This window comes from Pollachius pollachius (genome assembly GCF_949987615.1).
Source record: "Pollachius pollachius genome assembly, chromosome: 20".
In the NCBI taxonomy this organism is placed as follows: Eukaryota; Metazoa; Chordata; class Actinopteri; order Gadiformes; family Gadidae; genus Pollachius; species Pollachius pollachius.
In genome coordinates, this window is record NC_136953.1 from 4,919,028 (window position 1) to 4,938,583 (window position 19,556).

A 19,556-nucleotide genomic window follows, 5' to 3' on the forward strand; every position below is an offset into this window, starting at 1 on the left:
GGTAACCTGACAGACAGACAGACAGACAGGTAGGCTGACAGACAGACAGACAGGTAACCTGACAGACAGACAGACAGACAGACAGACAGGTAGCCTGTAAGCCAGGCAAACAGACAGACAGACAGGTAACCTGACCGACAGATAGACATGTAACTTCAGAGACAGACCGAGAGACAGAGGTCACCTGACAGACTGGTCACCTGACGGACAGACAGACAGGTAGAGGGGTCACCTGACAGACAGACACACACACACACACACACACACACACACACACACACACACACACACACACACAAACACACACACACACAAATAACCTGACAGATAGACAGACAGACAAGTTACCTGACAGACAAACAGACAGACAGACATGTAACTTCAGAGACAGACCGAGACCGAGACAAATAACCTGACAGATAGACAGACAGGTACCATGAAAGACAGACAGGTAACCTGACAGAATTTTTACTTTCTTGATGATGTACTTCTGCATCATCACCACCACCCTCATCATCATGATCATCATCGTTACCACCACCACCATTTTGGATCTAACCTTTACCTCTACCCCCCCCCCCCCCCAGCGTTTGGGCCGTGGTCGGGCCGCGTGCGGTTCCAGAGCAGCGAGCCCATGATGGACTCCAGCCTGGTCATCCTGACCACGGAGGTGGTGGATGAGGGCCGCTACACCTGCCACATCAGCACCTTCCCCAGCGGGAACTTTGACCAGCAGCTGACACTCACTGTCTGGAGTAAGCAACCCCCCAACCCCATCCATCCTGACCTCCAGGGGAACCGTCACGCTCGGCTATCTTCTACTTTAACAGAGTGCTGCTCGTTGATGACATCACTGGTCCAACCCTTTCCAAATGTTTTCATGGAAACTGAGCTGTTGTCGCGGACTGCGATTTTTCACATTACACAAATTAGGCAATACTCTCCCTACATGAGAAAATAGCTGAGCGTTGTAGTTTACCTTCGAAGGGGACATATTATACCACCAGGTGTGCGAGTGATTAGCCATTACAAGCCGTTTTGAAAACCACTTCTGACATCACTAGTGGGCGGGTCAACCCAGATGTATGACGGATAGATGAGCAACATTTGCTACAGTTCACTGGATAGGCTGGTAGATTGATATCCAGCACACATCTAGGTGGACACGCCCGCTTGTGATGACAGAAGAGGAAGATTACCCAGTGGACTGTAGCAAACGTTGTTCATCTATCTATGTGTTGTGTTCACATCGCCGGAAATTATGGGGAAAACATTTTCGCGACATCGGAAAGTTCGCGTGAACGACACCTCATGATGCTGTTATGATTCTACTTCCGTTCAGCAACTCGGGCCAAATTTTGATAACAGAGTTGCCCAGTTGGTGACGTATGGTTTACTAGTGACGCGCATGAACATGGCAGAACATGAACATTTTACTCAATATAAAAGAATCAACCATCATATCACATACTTTAATATTGATTGACGTTGTAACGTCTGTTGGCATGACTTTGCTCAGTTTTAAACGTTGCGTACTGGTAAACCAGCTCTAGATAAAGATAGAGGAAGTGTTGCCTTCCATACTGTGACAATACTGTATGTTCTTCTCATAAACAAAAGCAATAGGATATAGGTGATAGGCATCAAGGAAATAAAGGCATGCAAACTTGAAACTGATCCTACTAAGTTCTGTTTAGTTCTGACTGGTTTTTATCGGATAAAAAACCCCTGCTGTGAAGAACTTTTAGATTCCCAACCGGCTGTTTCCCAAGTGCACATGAACGGCCGCTGTCAGGAACACGCGTAAGCGTGAGCGTGATCACTGGCGAGCCGTCTCGTTATCACCAGGAGAGTTAATGCTCCTTTTATACATCTAGGTGGACTTGCCACTCGTGATGTCACTAAAACACAGGAAAAAGCCAAATTTAAAACAGCTTGTAATGGCTAATCACACTCAAACCTGGTTTCACTCCCGATCTCAAGTGTCTGCTCCTGCTCATCTCATGCATGACCCCTGACCCCTACCCTCTGCCCCCCCCCTCCCAGCTGTCCCCATCTCCTCCCTGGACCCGGTCATCCTGGTGGAGGGCCAGTCCTACCGTCCGGCCGCCGCCTGTCGCTCCGTGGCCCGCCCGCTGCCCAGCCTCTCCTGGGACACCGACCTCAACGGCCAGTTCACCAACCGCACCTCCGACACTGGCTCCGTGACATCCCAGTACTCCCTGCACCCCCTGCGGGGCATGAACGGCAAGAAGCTGGACTGCCTGGTTTCCCACCCGTCCCTGAAGAAGCCTCGGAGGCTCAGCAACAACGTGGTGGTGCACTGTGAGTCAGCTCCTTGTTGCTAGCTTGTTAGCCGTGCAATCTCATTCAGAAGCAAACATTGACATTTACATTTAGGGCATTTAGCGGATGCTTTTAGCCAAAGCGACTTACAATAAGTACATTTTTCAGAAGGAGGAGAACCAACATATCATTGTCGTTAAAGTAAGGATGTTCATAGAAACAAGTGGCAAGCACCAACCATTGCAAGGTTAACCTATTTCCCGTATACAACAAAGATAGCTAGGATAAGATGCTACCGAACAATCACCACTTTCCATTCCGGAGCCCATTCTGAGTTAGCTAGCTCACACGGCTAACGTGAAAGCAGTTAACAAGCAATTTATGCTGCTTATCGCTGTTAGCGTGAGCCACCTAGCGCGTACAGGCTCGTTCTGGTGCAAACGTTATCCGACAGACTCCTTCTGTTTATGTTAATCTAACAAACTAACTAAAGAGTTAGCTTTCTTATGCTGTCATTTTGTAGCTGTACTCACTAGCCCCCGAGCTTGTGCAGGTGCAGAAGTCCTCCATCAAAGGATGCACATGTGTACACGCATATTGAATACAGGCGGAGAAGCACATGGAACATCATCAAGATAGCATTGTCTTCAATACATTATCTACACAATCTAAAAGAAATCTCAGATATTCATGAATGACTTTTACAGGAAAAGACACTGCAGAAACACCCAATAGTGACTGTGAAGTTACGTCACGCCGGGCACCATCTTGTGAGACAGAACCAACAGAACAACCCAGCGACCTTCTTATTTTCACTCTCGTGATCCAAGTTTCTCTTTAAAGATCTTTACCTTATTTACAGATCATTTTGGGTCCAATAGCCTAATGAGGAATGCAACTTATGAAATGGAAATCCGCTGTATTCGTTATCTGCGAAAAGGGGTTCCAATGTTATCGTTGAGGGCCATGGCGTCCGTCACATACGGTCTTTAAAAGTGCTTGTTTTTGCCTCTGACAGGCTCAGATTATATTCTTACATAATGGAAAAGATCCCTACAAACTCGTTTTTTTTTTACCAATACCCTGATCACGGTAGTTATTGTGTCCAACTAAGTCTCTGTCAATAAGAAGTCCTGCAAGAGTTGAGTCACTGCAGGAAGACAACGGTGGAATTGTGAGTGACGGCTGTAGACAGAGGAGTTTGTGTGGGATGACGAGCAAATGTAGCTCAATGTTATCTCAAAGATTTGGCTGAAGGAAAGTTGAGATTGTAAACGGCAGTCCTTTGTGATTGCTGGATGCAACAACGAGATTTCAGATCGAGACTGGGTGGACACAAGAATAAGCAGACCGGGTTCAAGTGAAAGATAAGGAAACATGTTTCAAATCTCTGTCAGGATCCTTTCACTGATATAATATAATCGGATCATGCCAGTGGCCAAAACAAGCACCTTTAGAGGAGATACACTAAAGGGCCACCATTTACTGAAGGATCACATAGTAGCCCATTAGAAGGTGACGGCTGCAGACTTCTCAGTCAGACAAACTCATCATTAATCATCCGCCCACGATAAAAAAAACAGCATGACTCCGACTGACCGAGATATTCCCAGAAATGACTCTAGTGTTTGACTGATTTTCAAATCTCCCCCCCTCTCCCCCTCTCCCTCCCGCCGCAGACCCCCCCAACGCAGAGGTGTCCGGCAACAGTCCGAACTGGTTTGTTGGCATGGAGACGGCGATGCTGCACTGTCGGAGCGGGGGAAACCCCATACCTGAGGAATTCACCTGGACCAGGTGAGTGGAGCGGACAGGGGGGTTGTGTGTGTGTGTGTGTGTGTGTGTGAGTGTTGACTGTCTGGAGAGGTGAGGAGGCCGCGTGACTAAGTGTCTGGTCTTGACTAATGCCGCATTGCTCTTGTCTGCTCGTGGTTGAGGTTGTTTTTTCATTCAGTAAGTATTAATATTGTTTTTTCCGAGCGTGACGTCTGTGATCAACAGTGTTGACGGTGTACTAAAGGTCACTTTAAGTGTTTGTTTGTGCATGTGTTTGTTTGTGTGTGTATGTGGGTTTGGGGAGGGGTGTGTGTGTGTGTGTGTGTCTGTGTGTGCATCACCGTCAGGTAAATTATGCATTAAGAGCATTGACCATTACGTTTATCTAAAGGGCACCATTTTAAGTACATTTATAGGCAAAGTACACACATTCATAATCACTGAGCTTCTAAGTTAACAAATTGGCAAATTTGGCCCAATTTGGGGACCACCATTTTTTAACCATTATCAAATCCCGCCTTCGTCAACTCGAGCCATGAGGGGCCTCGGACGCCTGGACAGCACGCCTGCTTTCACAGGACCTCCACACAACACCCCACCAGACGCATTGTGTGGAAGCTGTGGAGGCGGTGTGTTCAACACCTCATTATCACGTCCCGCTCTGAAAAACCTCCTCCTCCTCCTCCTCCTCCTCCTCCTCCTCCTCTTCAGTGGGCCAGGCGGCGGTGCAGTGCCCCGGGCCGCGGGAGCCGTGGGAGAAACTGGCTTTCATATCACATGACTCCTGCGGTTCTTCTCACTTCCTTGAGTCACCTGGCGATGGCTAAAGGACCGGCCCGCCTCCGTCGCTCGTTCGTTCACCCGTTCTCAGGGTGTGGTCGCCCCCGTTTTAGGGGGCGAAGGGGGGGGGGGGGCGCCTTTAAAGGAAAAAAGAAAAGAGTTGGCTCTCCGCCACACGGTTGATCCGAAGCGACAGTTGAGCCCTGAGGCGGGAAACACTGTCAACCCTGCGTGAAGGGATGCCCATGTTCGGCCCGGGTTCGAAACGCCATTTTCCTTTTCTCTTCTTCTTCTCTGGTCATTCCCGGTCGCCGTCTGAGGTCCGCTGTGGATTTTTTCGCCACCAGCTCCCCGAGATGTTAGTCACACGAGCATCAACAGGATGGGTGTGTGTGTGCATGTAGTGTTTGTGAGTTAAGCTCACCAGACGCACACCATGCACGCAATCGTTCAGCCAGAGGACATGTGGGCACATGCACACACACATACACACACACACACACACACACACACACACAGGGCTTATGTGTGTTTGTGTGTCAACACCTGCGTACGGCACGCCAACCCCCGATCGACACTCGCAAGAGGCGCGGGGAAAGTCAGTTGTGTGCTCTTGTTACAACTCACCCTGCGCGCACACACGCACACACACAGACACACTCCCAGTGTGACAGCGGGAGAACCGGTTTGCTGAGTCAATGCAAAGCGAGGGGAGGTGAAGTAATGGTTGCTGTCAGCGTGTCTTGTTGCAGCTTGTGTTGTCGGCATCAGACACAGCAGACAGTTTCACACCAGGGTGGGAGTCGGAGGGGGAGGGCGGGGGAGGAGGAGTTGTTATATGGGGGGGGCGGGGGGAGGAATACGATTCCAAAGCCGTGGATTTGTTCACGATGTTATCGGGGTGAGAATGTTGGCGTGAGTACGTGCGGCCATGCTTGTTGTTGTGGTGGAGATACGTATGGCCCATAGATGTTTAACCCTTGACCCCCACTGAGACATAAGCAAATCCCTCCACTTGGGTCCGACCTAGGCATGACGCCGCCGTGAGGGGTCCTTCCCACTGGAGGTTTCTATACTGTGGAGTCATTCTGTCCCTAGAAGCTGAACAAGCACTCTCTCAACCCGTCACATTGTCATGAGCTAATGCGTTTATTTTTACTCTTTACTATTGACACAGGTCCCTCTGGGTCAACAGAGCAACCTTTTGTTATTTGGTTACATTAGGGAAAACTACGTCATGCATCATAGACAGCCAACATTAAAAACTCTATAGCAACATGTACTTTCTCCCCTGTAAATATATTCATGTTGACTTGGTCAGACTGGGACTACAAGCTGACAGTAATGGCACATTTTATCTCCTGCAAATACACTGTGAAAGAAAACCAGTTCCACTACAGCCTACCATTTAACCGTTTGAAACACGGACAAACCAATTGGGAAAAATAATAATCAATAACATAAACAATTGTTTTCAATTGTTATCCAAACTTTTGCAATCGCCAACATGACAAACTCACGGTGTGTGTGCTTGTGTGCGTGTGTGTGATCATTTGTGTGCTTGTGTGTGTGTGTGTTTGTGTGTGTGTGATTGTTTGCGTGTGTGTGTGTGTGTGTGTGTGTGTGTAGGCTGGGAGGGGACCTCCCACAGGGAGTCATTCCTCACCCCAACGGCACGCTGGAGTTCGGGCGCCCTCTGAGCGCGGGAGACGCGGGGGTCTACCAGTGTGTGGTCAGGAACGTCGTGGACAGCAGCAAGGCGAGGGTCGAGTTGAAGGTGGCCGGTAGGTTATTAGCTCTATTATTAGCTCTATTTTAATAGCTTTATTAATGTTCTGCTCTCCTTATAAGTTTCTCCCGAAGACGTTTTCAACGCAGGAATTAAACCAACATGAATGCACCTGCTTCTCTCAAACCTGTGTCTGTGAGCAGGGCCTTTCTCTCTCTCCCTCCCCTTCTCTCTGTCTCTGTCTCTCTCTCTCCCTCGCTCCCTCTCTCTCTCCTCCTCCCTCCCTCCTTCCCTTGCATGACAAAAACGTGTTTGTTTTGCCTAAGCCTATTGCAACAATATAATGTAAAAATCATATTGTAACAATTAAATAAGATATCCCTCCCTCTCTCCTCCCTCCTCCCTCCCTCTCTCCTCCCTCCCTCTCTCCTCTCTCCTCCCTCACGTCTAGCCTCCCTCCCTCTCTCCTCCCTCCTCCCTCCCTCTCTCCTCCCTCCCTCTCTCCTCTCTCCTCCCTCCGTCTAGCCTCCCTCCCTCTCTCCTCCCTCCTCCCTCCCTCTCTCCTCCCTCCCTCTCTCCTCTCTCCTCCCTCTAGCCTCCCTCCCTCTCTCCTCCCTCCTCCCTCCCTCTCTCCTCCCTCCCTCTCTCCTCCCTCCGTCTAGCCTCCCTCCCTCCCTCCCTCCTCCCTCCCTCCCTCCTCCCTCTCTCCCTGCCTCCTTCCCTCAACAACAAAGACGCCTGTATTGCCAAAGCCTATGCAAACAGCAGCAACATAACATTATCGCAAGTAAATAACCTTCCATCCCTCCCTCTCCCTCGCCGGCCCTCCCCCGGCCCTCCCCCGTCCCTCCCCCAGCAAACGAGCCCAAGAAGGAGGCGGAGCCGGACAACCTGCTCCTGATTGGTGTGGGCGGGGCGGCGGGCGGCCTGCTGCTGCTGATGCTGGTGGTCATCGTCAGCGTGACGTGTCACCACAAGCGCCGCAACAAGAAGCTGGAGCGCCAGCTCACCGTGAAGGAGTGAGTCGCCGCCACGCGGGGGCCCCGGCGCTCTCACAACGTCGCCACGCTTTGTGACGGGCCCCTGGGGGGATTCCCTCAGCGAAGGGAGACTCATGAGCAAGAGCAGCTGACCCGACTGAAGGGTCGACTCGATTGTGTTTGCTTCATCTGACGAGCAGGACAAGAACAACTGAATGATTCACTTTAGGGTGGTGTGAGCCGTGAACCTGATGTTTTCATTTGTGCAGGGTTAAGCAGAAGGTGTTATGTGTACCTGATACTTCAATGTTTTTTTTGGACGCATTGATCGTTGGAATTTGAGTTGATTCACGGAGAACATTTGAAAGGTCTTCTGTGCAGAAACACAGGTTGCATGCCTAAATACGTGTGTGACAGATGCAAGTGGAGTTCGAAAGAATTTTCCGATAAAATTGGATCGCCTGACATCTGTTTTTGTTATATATTGTAGTATAAACCACAGGTTTTTCAAATACTTCAAATAATATTTTTTTATTTTATTTTCTTAGAATTTTTCCATGCTTATAGATACTTTATTCTTGAAAGGGAGCAACCAAAACTCCCCATTTCCCTTTGGGGATCATTAAAGTATTTCTGCTTCTATTAGGTTAGAAACCACTGGTCTCCCTAACTAGCCTCACTGATGCCTTTCTGACCCTGAGACCTTGTCCCCCCTGCCACCACACTAACCAACCCCTCTCATGTTGTTCTCGGTTTCAGTAATGAGATCAGCAACCTGGTTCGCCAGGCCTCCATCAGGAGGGTCAACTCGGACCAAATGGACTCAATAGAACAGGTAAACGCCGCGCTGTTCCCCAGCTAGACGACAACATTTCTGCGTGTGTGTGTGTGGATGTGTCTGTGTGCGTCTGTATGCGCGTGTGTGTCTGCGTGTATGTCTGTGTGTGTGTTTGTGTGTTTGTGCGTCTGTGTTTGTGTCTGTGTATGTGTGTGTGTTTTGTGTGTGTGTGTGTGTGTGTACGTGTGTGTGTGTATTTGTGTGTCTGTGTCTGTGTGTGTGTCTATCTGTCTGTCTGTCTGTGTGTGTGTGTGTGTTGGTGTGTGTGTGTGTGTGTGTGTGTGTGTGTGTGTGTCTTTTCCTTCGGGCAGCTCACCATCTCCTCTTGTTTGTTTTGTGTTTATTCCAGATGACAGAGAAGAACTCCCTGAGGGTTGAGGGAACGATTCGAGCCAGCCTGTCGTCCCTTGGGGTCAGTACACACAGACAGTCACGTGTGTGTGTTAGGGGCTTGCTGTGTGCGTGTGTGTGTGTGTGTGTAGGTGGTGTGTCCATGCCAAAACAACTTTTTGGCATGGACACACCTCTTTCCAACATTTTTGGCCAAATTGACTAGATAGATATTGTCTTTATGAATCCCTCTCGAAATTGCACTTCCAGCAGCAGAAAACGTCAAGTAACAAACAGAATAAGAGTAAAGTTAGTCATATCCATGGGATATTTATCAAAACTGCTGCGGAGCTACTTGAGAGGCTTCTGTCTCTAACAGCGGCAGACTTAACCAGATGGCATTGTGGGTAATACTTAGTTTTTTTAAGTAAGTGAAAGTACTTTAAAAATATTACCAGCCACAGGAAACCCACAACAGCAGGTCCAAAACCAGCCGATCCCATTTCCTGTTTTTCCCAAACATCTTCCCTATACCGTGATGAGTGTCTGTGTGTCCAATGGAACGCATGCAACGGAAATGGAAAGCGGTGATATAAGTCGACAGTTTGTGACAGGGCGTCGCACCGCCCATCAGTGCGACCGGGATCCACTAGCAACCTGAGAGTCTTAGATTTAGTCCCAACCTGTTCCTCCCGGCTGTCTGTTGACTGCTGTCCTGGTTGGCTAGGGGGGGAAGAAATGTGTGATGCAATAGGTTGTGAAACACAGTTGGTGTTCACTTTAACTTCTTCTACCCCCAGTTCCCTTCCTTTAATTCAGACTCTTTGCTTTGCATTTCTTTACATTTCATTTTTTGTTGAGATACCGGTGCCTTTACACTCCACTCTGATCAGTGAGGGGGGGGGGGGGTTCCATTAGGGGAGGATGAAGAAACTCGGCCACTGCTTTTCTTCTTACTTTACAGAAAACAAGTACAGTTTCACATCCACTTCAGAGGGCAAAATAGCTTTCCTTACTAATGTATTTTTAGGGTTAGTTACAAATAGTTTATATCTGCAAAATTCCTTTAATACCAATGTAGATTTATGGTAAGTCACAAATAGTTTACAACTGCCAAATAGCTGTAAACTATTTGGAACAAGCCCTTCCTTACTATCAGCATATACTATAGCATTATGGTTAGTGACAAATACAGATTTGCATCTTCAAAATACCTCTCCTTATTAAGGTATCATTTGTGTTAGTCACAAATAGTGTACACCTGCCAAATGCCTTTCCTTACTAATGAGGCGGTAGGGTTAGTAAAAAATAGTTTCACATCTGCAAAATATTTCTCCTTACTAATTCAGTAGTAGGGGTAGTAAAAAAATAGTTTTCATCTTCAAAATACCTCTCCTTACCAGTTTAGCATTAGGGCTAGTCACAAATACAGTTTCACATCTGCAAAACACCTCTCCTTACTAATGTAGCAAAAGGGTAAGTTACCAATACAGTTTCACATCTCTTACTGATGCAGCATAAGGGTTGATCCCAAATACAGTTTCACATCTGCAAAATAGCATTGCCCTCCTCCCCCCACCCTCTGTCCCCTAACCAGTGTCTCTCATCGTGCTCCGCAGGACCAGGCCCTCAGTCGGGACAGTCGCTCCACCCTGTCGGGTGGGTGGGCCGGTGTAGGAGGAGGAGGGGGCGGAGGGATGCTGCTGGACCACCTGGGTCGGCCGTCGCTGACCAACGGGTCGCGACGGGGGGGGAGCCGGATTCTGGACCGGGACGAGGAGAAGAGGCTCCGCGTGGAGTCCTACGCCAGGAACAGCACCATGTCGCTGGTGAGGGGGCCGCACATAGGCACACACACACACACACACACTCACTCACTCACTCACTCACTCACTCACTCACTCACTCACTCACTCACTCACTCACTCACTCACTCACTCACACACATGAATGCACACACACACACACACAAATCTGCAGAAACACACAAATGAATTTGCAAACTCATACACACACACACACACATGAATGTGCACGCACACACACACACACGTGAATGTGCAAAAACACACACACAGATGTGCACACACAATTATTTGTACATACATACGTGACCAACCTTTTTCACACTTTGTTCTATTTTTCTTAACCGTCCCGCTGTATGAGGGTTCAAACTGTTGTTGGTAACAGTTTGGTTCCTATTTTCAACAACAATCAAATCACACAACCTAAAATGGCATAAGCTACGAAACATTTCCAAGTGCGGCGCACCGGGTAAACTAAAACAATGTCGGCCTACGTTACACATGCGATGCTGAGCACGGTCTGCGATAAGACACAATATTCAACCATCCATGGACACACACTGTAGGCACGCTAGAGATCCACTCTGCCAGGCTGACGTCCCTCCCCTCCCTGCGGTGTCTCCAGCAGGACAAACAGAGGATGCACCCCCCCCTCCTCCCGTCCCCTGTCCCGGTGCTCCACTCCACCGAGATCCTGCGCACCCGCCAGGCCCACGGCACTGACGACGGAGGAGGAGGAGGAGGAGGAGGAGGAGGAGGAGGAGGCAGGATCGCCAACGGCACCCGCAACATGCAGCCCCAGCCCCTCCGCTGCGGCTACCCGACCCGGGGCGACGAGGAAGACGAGGAGGACGAGGGTCTTGGCGGCCTGATGTGTCCGGAGACCCAGGGGCGGCTGGTGCACGGCGACGGCGACGGCGACGGCGGGGACCCCGACGAGGACGAGGACGACGACCCCTACGGCAGCGAGACCAACAGCTCGCTGCTGATGGACGCCCAGCACGTCCACTTCCAGCAGCAACCCCCGCAACACCACCTGACCAACGGAAGCCTGAGGCCCAAGAGCCGCTCCCCCCTTCCCAACCCCCACGCCTCCCTCATCCACAAGGCCCAGATCGTTTAGCCGGGGGGTGGGGATGGATGGGTGGGTGGGTGGGGACACCCCCCCCCCCCCCCCCCCCCCCCTAGGACCAGGGCGGACTCTATGAGCCGCAGAGCTCTGATAGGACCTCAGATAACCGGGGGGGTGTTCTGACTCCTACATTTCGGGCGCCGACGACACTGAGATGAACCGTTGAACGTGTTCCGACCAGACCAGGGTGGCTGTGCGACACACTGGGCCTGGGCCCGGAACGCACTGGGCATTGTGTGTTAATGCTGTTCTAGGTGTCACTCTGTGCCCGTGGTAGGTTCTAGCTGGATGGACAGCTGGGAGGACAGGACGGGTGACCCAGGGGGCTCGTCTGCCAGGGGGGGGGGCAATAGGCACCAGTGATGCTCTGTGGTTATTTAATGAATTGCTAATGTGTCTGGTGTAAAGGGCGCAGCCTTTATAGCACACTATCAACTAACATGACATAAAGCCTGCTATATTTTTGTATATATTCTTATATATTTCCCTACCTGGAAGAACCCTGTCACTGAGGGGTTCTCTAGGGTTGAGGGTGTTCGGATCCCAGTTGAGCAAGTCCTAGGTTTGAGTCCACATTCTACTTGTAGACATCTTTGAGTAGTATGCCCTAACTACTTGCTCCTTTTTACTTTGATGATTTATTGGGGATGAAAGTGTCAACTAAATATACGGATGAATACTTCCATACAAATGAATTTGGCCCTTTGGATATTTCCCCGGTGAACTTGTTCAAGAATATTTGAAAATGCTGATACTTTCTTATGTACAGTATGTGACTTGTTCTTGTCTAACTTCACATACATTACTTTAGAAAATTAAAGTGCCTGTCTGGCACTCTAACTATGTAGTTATTTGGGATATCAGTTGATATTGTGCTACTAGCACGGTAAATACACTTTCAACAAATGTATTTGACTCACTTACTAGCACTACAAACAGCGTTTTGACGCTGAGCGGATCGGAGACCAACAGTGCATTTTACCACCCTCTAGTGGTGAAACCCGGCCATGCAGACAGTCCATGGTGGGAGCTGAATCCCAAACATACCTCTGTAAATCGTCCTCTCGTCCTCTTCTGGGACGTCTTCACACTGCACTGAGAAATGTACAGCCACACAGTACATGATGTATTCCTCTTATTACTGTTAATACGCCGTATCGCATCAATGCTGCAACTGTAAGCCTAACCTATACTCTGTACTTAATAAGAACGGATCTTCCCAGTTGAAAGAGCAGCAGATTTTTATGTGATGGATGGTTTATTTGTGGTTGCTGTCATGTTGTTACAGGCATTGTGGTGTGTTTGATTTTTAATGAGTCAGATCTACCGGGAAACGCGCCTTAAGAACAGTTGAGTACTGTGACGACAACACACCCAGGCCTGAACATTCTTCATATTTACTCTGACACACTGCAATAAAGACTGGACGAGTTGAGTCGGAAGAGGATGTGGAAAGGATTGTATTGGGACAACAAAGAAACACAAAATATTTACATGATGCATGCCCATAGGCCTATCTATCATTGTGGGAGTTTTTTATTTTAACCACCAACTGCCTTGACGTGGTGAGATATCTTTGCCTCAGGGCAAATATGAAGTATTATTGTGTTTCACAAACATTTTTAAATGATTTATTAAGTGTTATCTGTCTTTGTAAAAATGTGTCTTTTCCTAGCAGATGTATATTGTTTTTTTTATTCTTTGGGACTTAATGATGTTGATGTAGCTCGTAAGCAATTGAATGCATATTGGAGGGGTCATTGATGTATAATAACTGTGACCTCTTTCATATAAAGTAAAAAGAAAGGGACACGCATTGCCGATATGCGGTATGTGTAAAAAGTGCCCCCAAGTGTATATATTGTGAAAGTGCAGCCGTTTTATTCCACTGTGATCTTGAAACATATCGTTTCTCGCTTTTTAAAGCCATATTTTAAAGGGGTTTGTATGGGTGTCTGAATGTAAGCCTGTTGCTTGGTATAAAAAAAGTGGAAATAAAGTTCCATATTTGTATTGTATTGTACTGTACATGTTGGATTACCGGCGACAACATAACTGTGAGTTGGTATGTCGCAAATCTACTGAGGGACACACACACACACACACACACACACACACACACACACACACACACACACACACACACACACACACACACACACACACACACACATGTCTCAAAGCAGTATGCTTAGAGACATGTGTTGATGTAGTCCTAGCTTAAAGTTAAAATAATGTTTTAATATTTATTTAAATTGGCACTAGCTGAACGACCACCCCCAGCATGCATTATGGAGCTACATGATGTATGTATGAACATAAATACATTTCAGAAGCTGCCAGTTCTAATCCACATCTTCCAACAATAAATCAATTAAGTAATTTCTGATGTTTAAAAGTAACTTAATTACCATTTCAAGAACTATAAATTACCATTTAAGTACCTTCAATCATGTAAGACTTCCACTTTCCCGATTCCACTTAAATCAGATGAAGGACTTTAATTTAATCAATAAACCTTAAATAATTTATGTAGGTTAATGGTATTTGAATATTTTTTTGGGGGGGGGAACTTCGAGATTTGACCCGGAAGTGTAGAGTGATGCGGGGCAGCGTTGCCAGATTGGCCAGATTACCATCCCAGTCTTTCCGCCCACTGGCTCCACCGCGCTGCAGCCAACGTTGCCAGATTGGGCGGAAAACTGGTCCCAATCTGGCAACATCGATGTGGGGTCGGGCCCTGGAGGAGGAAACAGACATCCACAGTTAAGATGGCGGAAGAGAAGCAGGAATCATCACAGAGAGAGATGGAAGGTGAGGAAAACACCGCTACAGCTCATCATATCACTTACAAACCGCACGGGTGTACCTGCTAAGGCGACCCGTTTCCGAGCACAGGGTTACTGTCACCTGCTGACGGTTGTTCCTGCCGTTAAATATGTAGTCGACTCGTATTTATTCGAGAGGGGGTGGACGGCCCGGACCTTGCGGCAGCCAGTAACCTCGTTCCCAGCGACGGAACGCCGGGAACGAGATGATATAGATAAGCGTTATTTGCAAGAGAGGGGGCGGGACTTACACACACACACACACACACACACACACACACACATATATATATATATATATATTAGCGGCTAGAGAGAGAAAGGGAAGGACTTTCTATAAAATGGTTCCGTTTCCCTTACATATTTAAGACATTTTTTTGGCATAGCTTTCGTCACAACTCCTATGTTTTGTCTTTGTAATCGTCTGGGGAGTGATAACTGGCGTACACTGGTCATAGGGACTAGAAGACCGGAAATAGTGTGGCGGTAGACCGGAATAACGCTAGAATTTAAGATCCTCTCTCAGCCTAGCGGCAACCCCTATGAGGGCTACACAAAGAACACTGAATAATTCTCCGAAGAGCTCCCGTGAATAAACACACTCGCGTCTTCTTACATTTCTTACGTGTTTTTATGATACAATGTGAAACTTTTAAAAGAAAGGTATGGGTAGAATACAATGTCAACAGTGAACGCTTGTTTTTGTTGTCAGGAGTGTCTTCACATACGGCCAGATATGTAAACATATTATAATTGGGAAAGGTAAACAGCACATGATCGGAAACCTTATCCGTTAAAATGGAGCACGTAAAATCCTTACATGCCAGTAGTGTTAACCACCAAAGTGTCATTTAAAGGGCAGCTTCTTTTAGGCATCATTTCAAACAAAACAAATCGACATCAACTGCAATTTTCGGAATAATTCCATTTATAAATAATTCGGGATACAAGGTATCTCTGGCTTCAGAGATATCAAATGTTTAGACTCATATTATATTTTGTGGTCTCACACGTATCGCTGTCACAATTTGAGTGTCCCATATCCTATGGCCTCCCTTCAAATATCTTCAGCTCTATCCCGGAGGTCCACCTATTAATATCTCCCTCTCCTCAGGGGTCAACTGCCTTGCGTATGACGAGGCCATTATCGCTCAACAGGACCGAATTCAGCAGGAGGTGAAATGTCTTCATCTTATCTATAATTTTGTTACTCATACCAGTACTACATGCATATAACACTCGCACCCAAAAAAAGAAGAAGTTTGGAATTATTGAACTTCCCACCAAAGTGATAGGTTTTCTGCAAAGTACCCTCTGTCTAGCATTCAGCAAGGATACATGTATGATCAACATGAATGGTTAAGGTCACTAGATAATTTACATTGCTTCATTGTCTCATCGATTGAGGGTGATCAATCGGTGTATCTTCTAATAAGGGACACATGGTAAAAATGACACAGGTAAGATTCCTGAGTCCCAACTATTCTCGTGTTTGTGTGGTCCCCAGATCGCCACCAGTAATCCCTTGGTGTCGGACAGACAGGCGCTCACGGTGTTGCAGAACGAGTACGCTCAGGACGACAGTATTTATCAGCTGAAGATCAAGGTTAGTCCCCAACCACCACCTCACCAAAACCTGTTCCTCAGCAGGCTTTAGCTGTCCGTAGCGCTGCTGCCAAAGACCTACTATGGTTTGTCAGCGTAACAACTTCAAGGCGATGTTATTAATTACCAAATAATGACCAACTTATTTCTCTATTCTGTATTGTATAAAGGACAATGTTATCATTTTCAGCTTCTTGTCGGGTTACTCGATTTCTACTGATTTTGTGTATTGTCTTATCCTAGCTATCTTTGTTTTTTACAGGAAACATGTAACCTAGTTTATGGTAGTGCTTGGAACTTGTTTCTATGACATTCTTTCTTTACCGACCACGATTTATTGTTTCTCTTTCTTCTGACAAATCAACTTATTGTAAATTACTTTGGATTACAAAAATTGGCTATGTCCTTAATCTAAATGTTTTGTTTTTTTTCTCCAGGACCTACACAAAAAATACTCGTACATTCGCAAGACGCGGCCAGATGGCAACTGCTTCTACAGAGCGTTCGGCTTTTCGCACCTGGAGTCCCTGCTGGAGGACAGCAAGGAGCTACAGAGGTGCCCAGTCTCTTATGAACTACTGGGAACGGGCACTGACCCTTTATCCTCTTTGGATTGGTATTATAGCGTCATGAAATGAAGATGTCCGGTTTTAGGGTAATTTAATCACAGTGAGATGATAGGCCTGTTACATTATCCAAAGGATGGTTTTGGGTTCTGCCAGATTTCGATCACAAAAAGGGTGAATTGTCGCCAGTGTCCTTTCTTATTTAAGTACTAGGCAGACTATTATCTAGGCTTTGCTTTCAAATTTTTCTTCATTTTGGCCGATGCAAAAAAGGCATAAAAAGGGTTATTATTAAGGGTTGTTAATCCTTGAATATTTCAAAATCCATTCTGATTTAATACTTTGGATCTGTTGTCAAATCCTACTACAGTTTTACAAGGTTGAGATGAGAATGTCTGGGGTCACTTGATTTGAGGGTGTCCTCACAAACATGTGTGTTTATTTGCGTACTATTCGTATGTTTCCGTTCAGGTTCAAAGCGGTTGCGTCCAAAAGCAAGCTGGACCTGGTGAACGAGGGCTTCACTGAGTTCACCATCGAGGACTTCCACAACACGGTGAGTCCCCTGCGCCTCCAACCAACACTGGGAGAGGTTAGGATTAAAAGGAGGGAAGAGATACAATTTGATCCCGGCTTATTATTGTAAATTTATCCATATTCCACATCAGTATCAGACTCAGAATCATCTGATAGGTACAACGCCCCAAAGGCGTGGGGCACGAAGGCCATAAATGCCAAGTCTATGCCCTTCCAGTCGCGTCCGACTGCTTATTTGTGAATGTATATCTATGTTAATTCTGTGTTTGTGGTGATAGTTTTTATCCAAAGAACTGTATCTATAACACAGAAAATGAACACTCGATTGCACAAGCGCGAGTTTGCACAAGTTTCCATAACAATGCCCTAGGCCTATATTAAAGTAAATTAGGCTAATGGTAGCCTGTATTTTTTGTCAAGTCGTATGCAGATGCCCACATGAACAGACAAGCACATTGTCCTCATATTGTGAAAGTTAATTTGCTGGTGGCCGTCGCTCGTTTAGCAGAGGTGCCGCGCCTCGACTATAGACAGTTGGTTCTCCGGCCTTCGCCCACCAGAAGACGTGCTATACAACATTGGATCCCAGGTGACTCAACACCCTAACCCACCGGCCCTGTACCCCTCTGTGTGCAGTTCATGGACCTGATCGAGCTGTGTGAGAAGCAGCCGGGCCTGAAGGAGCTGCTGGGCTCCTTCAACGACCAGAACGTGTCGGACTACGTGGTGGTGTACCTGCGGCTGCTGACCTCAGGCTACCTGCAGCGCGAGCACGGCTTCTTCCAGCACTTCATCGAGGGCGGCCGCTCGGTCAAGGAGTTCTGCCAGCAGGTCAGGCCCGACAGTGAACACAGAGACAGGTCATTAAGGAGCAGGTAGGGGTTAGACAGTGAATACAGAGACAGGTCATTAAGGAGCAGGTAGGGGTTAGACAGTGAATACAGAGACAGGTCATTAAGGAGCAGGTAGGGGTTAGACAGTGAACACAGAGACAGGTCATTAAGGGGCAGGTAGGGGTGAGACAGTGAATACAGAGACAGGTCATTAAGGAGCAGGTAGGGGTTAGACAGTGAATACAGAGACAGGTCATTAAGGAGCCGGTAGGGGTTAGACAGTGAACACAGAGACAGGTCATTAAGGAGCAGGTAGGGGTTAGACAGTGAACACAGAGACAGGTCATTAAGGAGCAGGTAGGGGTTAGACAGTGAACACAGAGACAGGTCATTAAGGAGCAGGTAGGGGTTAGACAGTGAACACAGAGACAGGTCGTTAAGGAGCAGAAAGGGGTTAGAGCCTACAGCCTAGAATGTGGACTTTGTGGACCTTTCGGCTAGAAGACTTAACACCCCAGCCATGTCTAAGGCTCTATTGACTAATCCTGGACCTACAGATGGGTTCAATTCTTTCGTCCCAACCGATTCATCGGTGTTACCTGTGCTCCGTGTCCCCGGCCCTCCCAGGAGGTGGAGCCCATGTCGAAGGAGAGCGACCACATCCACATCATCGCTCTGGCCCAGGCCCTGGACGTGTCCATCCTGGTGGAGTACATGGACCGCGGCGACGGGGGCACCGTCAACCACCACGTCTTCCCCGAGGGCAGCATCCCGCGCATCTTCCTGCTGTACCGGCCCGGCCACTACGACATCCTGTACAAATAACGCCACGGCCCTGCTCCCCGAACACCCCACCCCTATCTTCCTTCTTCTGTTCCCCTCTAGTCTTGGTTTGGCACCCCCCCCTTTCCCCCTGTCTCTCCTCATCTCCCTCGCTCCCCTTTGTCATCACCTCCACAGCAGTGGATTACAAACACTTGAGTTGCCACGGCGACTGACATACATACACCCCCCCCCCCCCCCCCCCCCCATCATACGACGTAGGAAGGTGACGCTTGTGTGTTTGCGGAAAAGAAGGAAGGCAAAAGAAAATCAAAATGCATACTTTCTCCAGCTTCCCCCACCCCGATCCCCAAAATGGTAATAAAAAAAATCTTTGAAAATACAAGAAAAGTGACTCCAGGAATTTAGAGATGTACAGGTTTTTTTTCTTTTGTGGTTGTAAATGTTATCTACTTGCTTTTTATTTTGACTTGATTTTTCTTCCTTTGTTACACTTGTGTCATGGATTTTATTAAAGGGATTTACATCTTGTTTCCTTTTCGTCATGTGTCACACTTTTTTCATGCGCTTTTATTAAAGGGTTTTACATCTTATAGGTCTGTTTCGTCATGCGCTGCACTTGTGTTTTATTAAAGGGATTTACATCTTATGTGCGGTTTTCTTCATGTTTTGTGCTGTAGCAGACGAATTTCATGTATGTAATCCAATCGCTGTAAAGGAACCAGGGAAGACTGGTCCAACCTACCAA

The 19,556-nt window shown here is 47.5% G+C and overlaps 2 protein-coding genes across 3 annotated transcripts in view; both read left to right on the top strand.

The window, feature by feature from the left end:
- Positions 1-13,674, top strand: part of LOC307091017 (nectin-4-like) — a 17,640-nt gene extending 3,966 nt beyond the window's left edge. Inside the window, exons 2-11 of one of the 2 annotated variants that reach the window (XM_079757849.1) lie at position 1; positions 588-755; positions 2,047-2,325; positions 3,966-4,083; positions 6,472-6,626; positions 7,428-7,590; positions 8,311-8,386; positions 8,739-8,801; positions 10,339-10,548; positions 11,150-13,674. The exon at position 1 is cut by the window's left edge and continues 197 nt beyond it. In XM_079757849.1, coding sequence (XP_079613975.1) covers position 1; positions 588-755; positions 2,047-2,325; positions 3,966-4,083; positions 6,472-6,626; positions 7,428-7,590; positions 8,311-8,386; positions 8,739-8,801; positions 10,339-10,548; positions 11,150-11,647 — 1,731 coding nt within the window. In that variant the 3' untranslated portion in view covers positions 11,648-13,674. The remainder of the gene's footprint in view (positions 2-587; positions 756-2,046; positions 2,326-3,965; positions 4,084-6,471; positions 6,627-7,427; positions 7,591-8,310; positions 8,387-8,738; positions 8,802-10,338; positions 10,549-11,149) is intronic. The other variant, XM_079757850.1, reaches the window with a different exon arrangement.
- A 732-nt stretch (positions 13,675-14,406) lies between these two features.
- Positions 14,407-19,339, top strand: LOC307090787 (ubiquitin thioesterase OTUB1-like). Its single transcript, XM_079757554.1, has 7 exons — positions 14,407-14,470; positions 15,599-15,660; positions 15,992-16,090; positions 16,527-16,645; positions 17,127-17,211; positions 17,829-18,023; positions 18,653-19,339. Exons 1-7 carry the CDS (start codon positions 14,428-14,430, stop codon positions 18,848-18,850), a joined length of 801 nt encoding a protein of 266 aa, XP_079613680.1. The 5' UTR covers positions 14,407-14,427; the 3' UTR covers positions 18,851-19,339.
- The last annotated feature ends 217 nt before the right edge of the window (positions 19,340-19,556 follow it).

Coding starts and splice junctions, on each gene's coding strand:
- LOC307090787 (XM_079757554.1), top strand. CDS start 14,428: ATGGCGGAAGAGAAGCAGGAATCATCACAGAGAGAGATGGAAG. Junction 14,471..15,598: donor ATCACAGAGAGAGATGGAAG/GTGAGGAAAACA, acceptor CCCTCTCCTCAG/GGGTCAACTGCCTTGCGTAT. Junction 16,091..16,526: donor TTTATCAGCTGAAGATCAAG/GTTAGTCCCCAA, acceptor TTTTTTCTCCAG/GACCTACACAAAAAATACTC.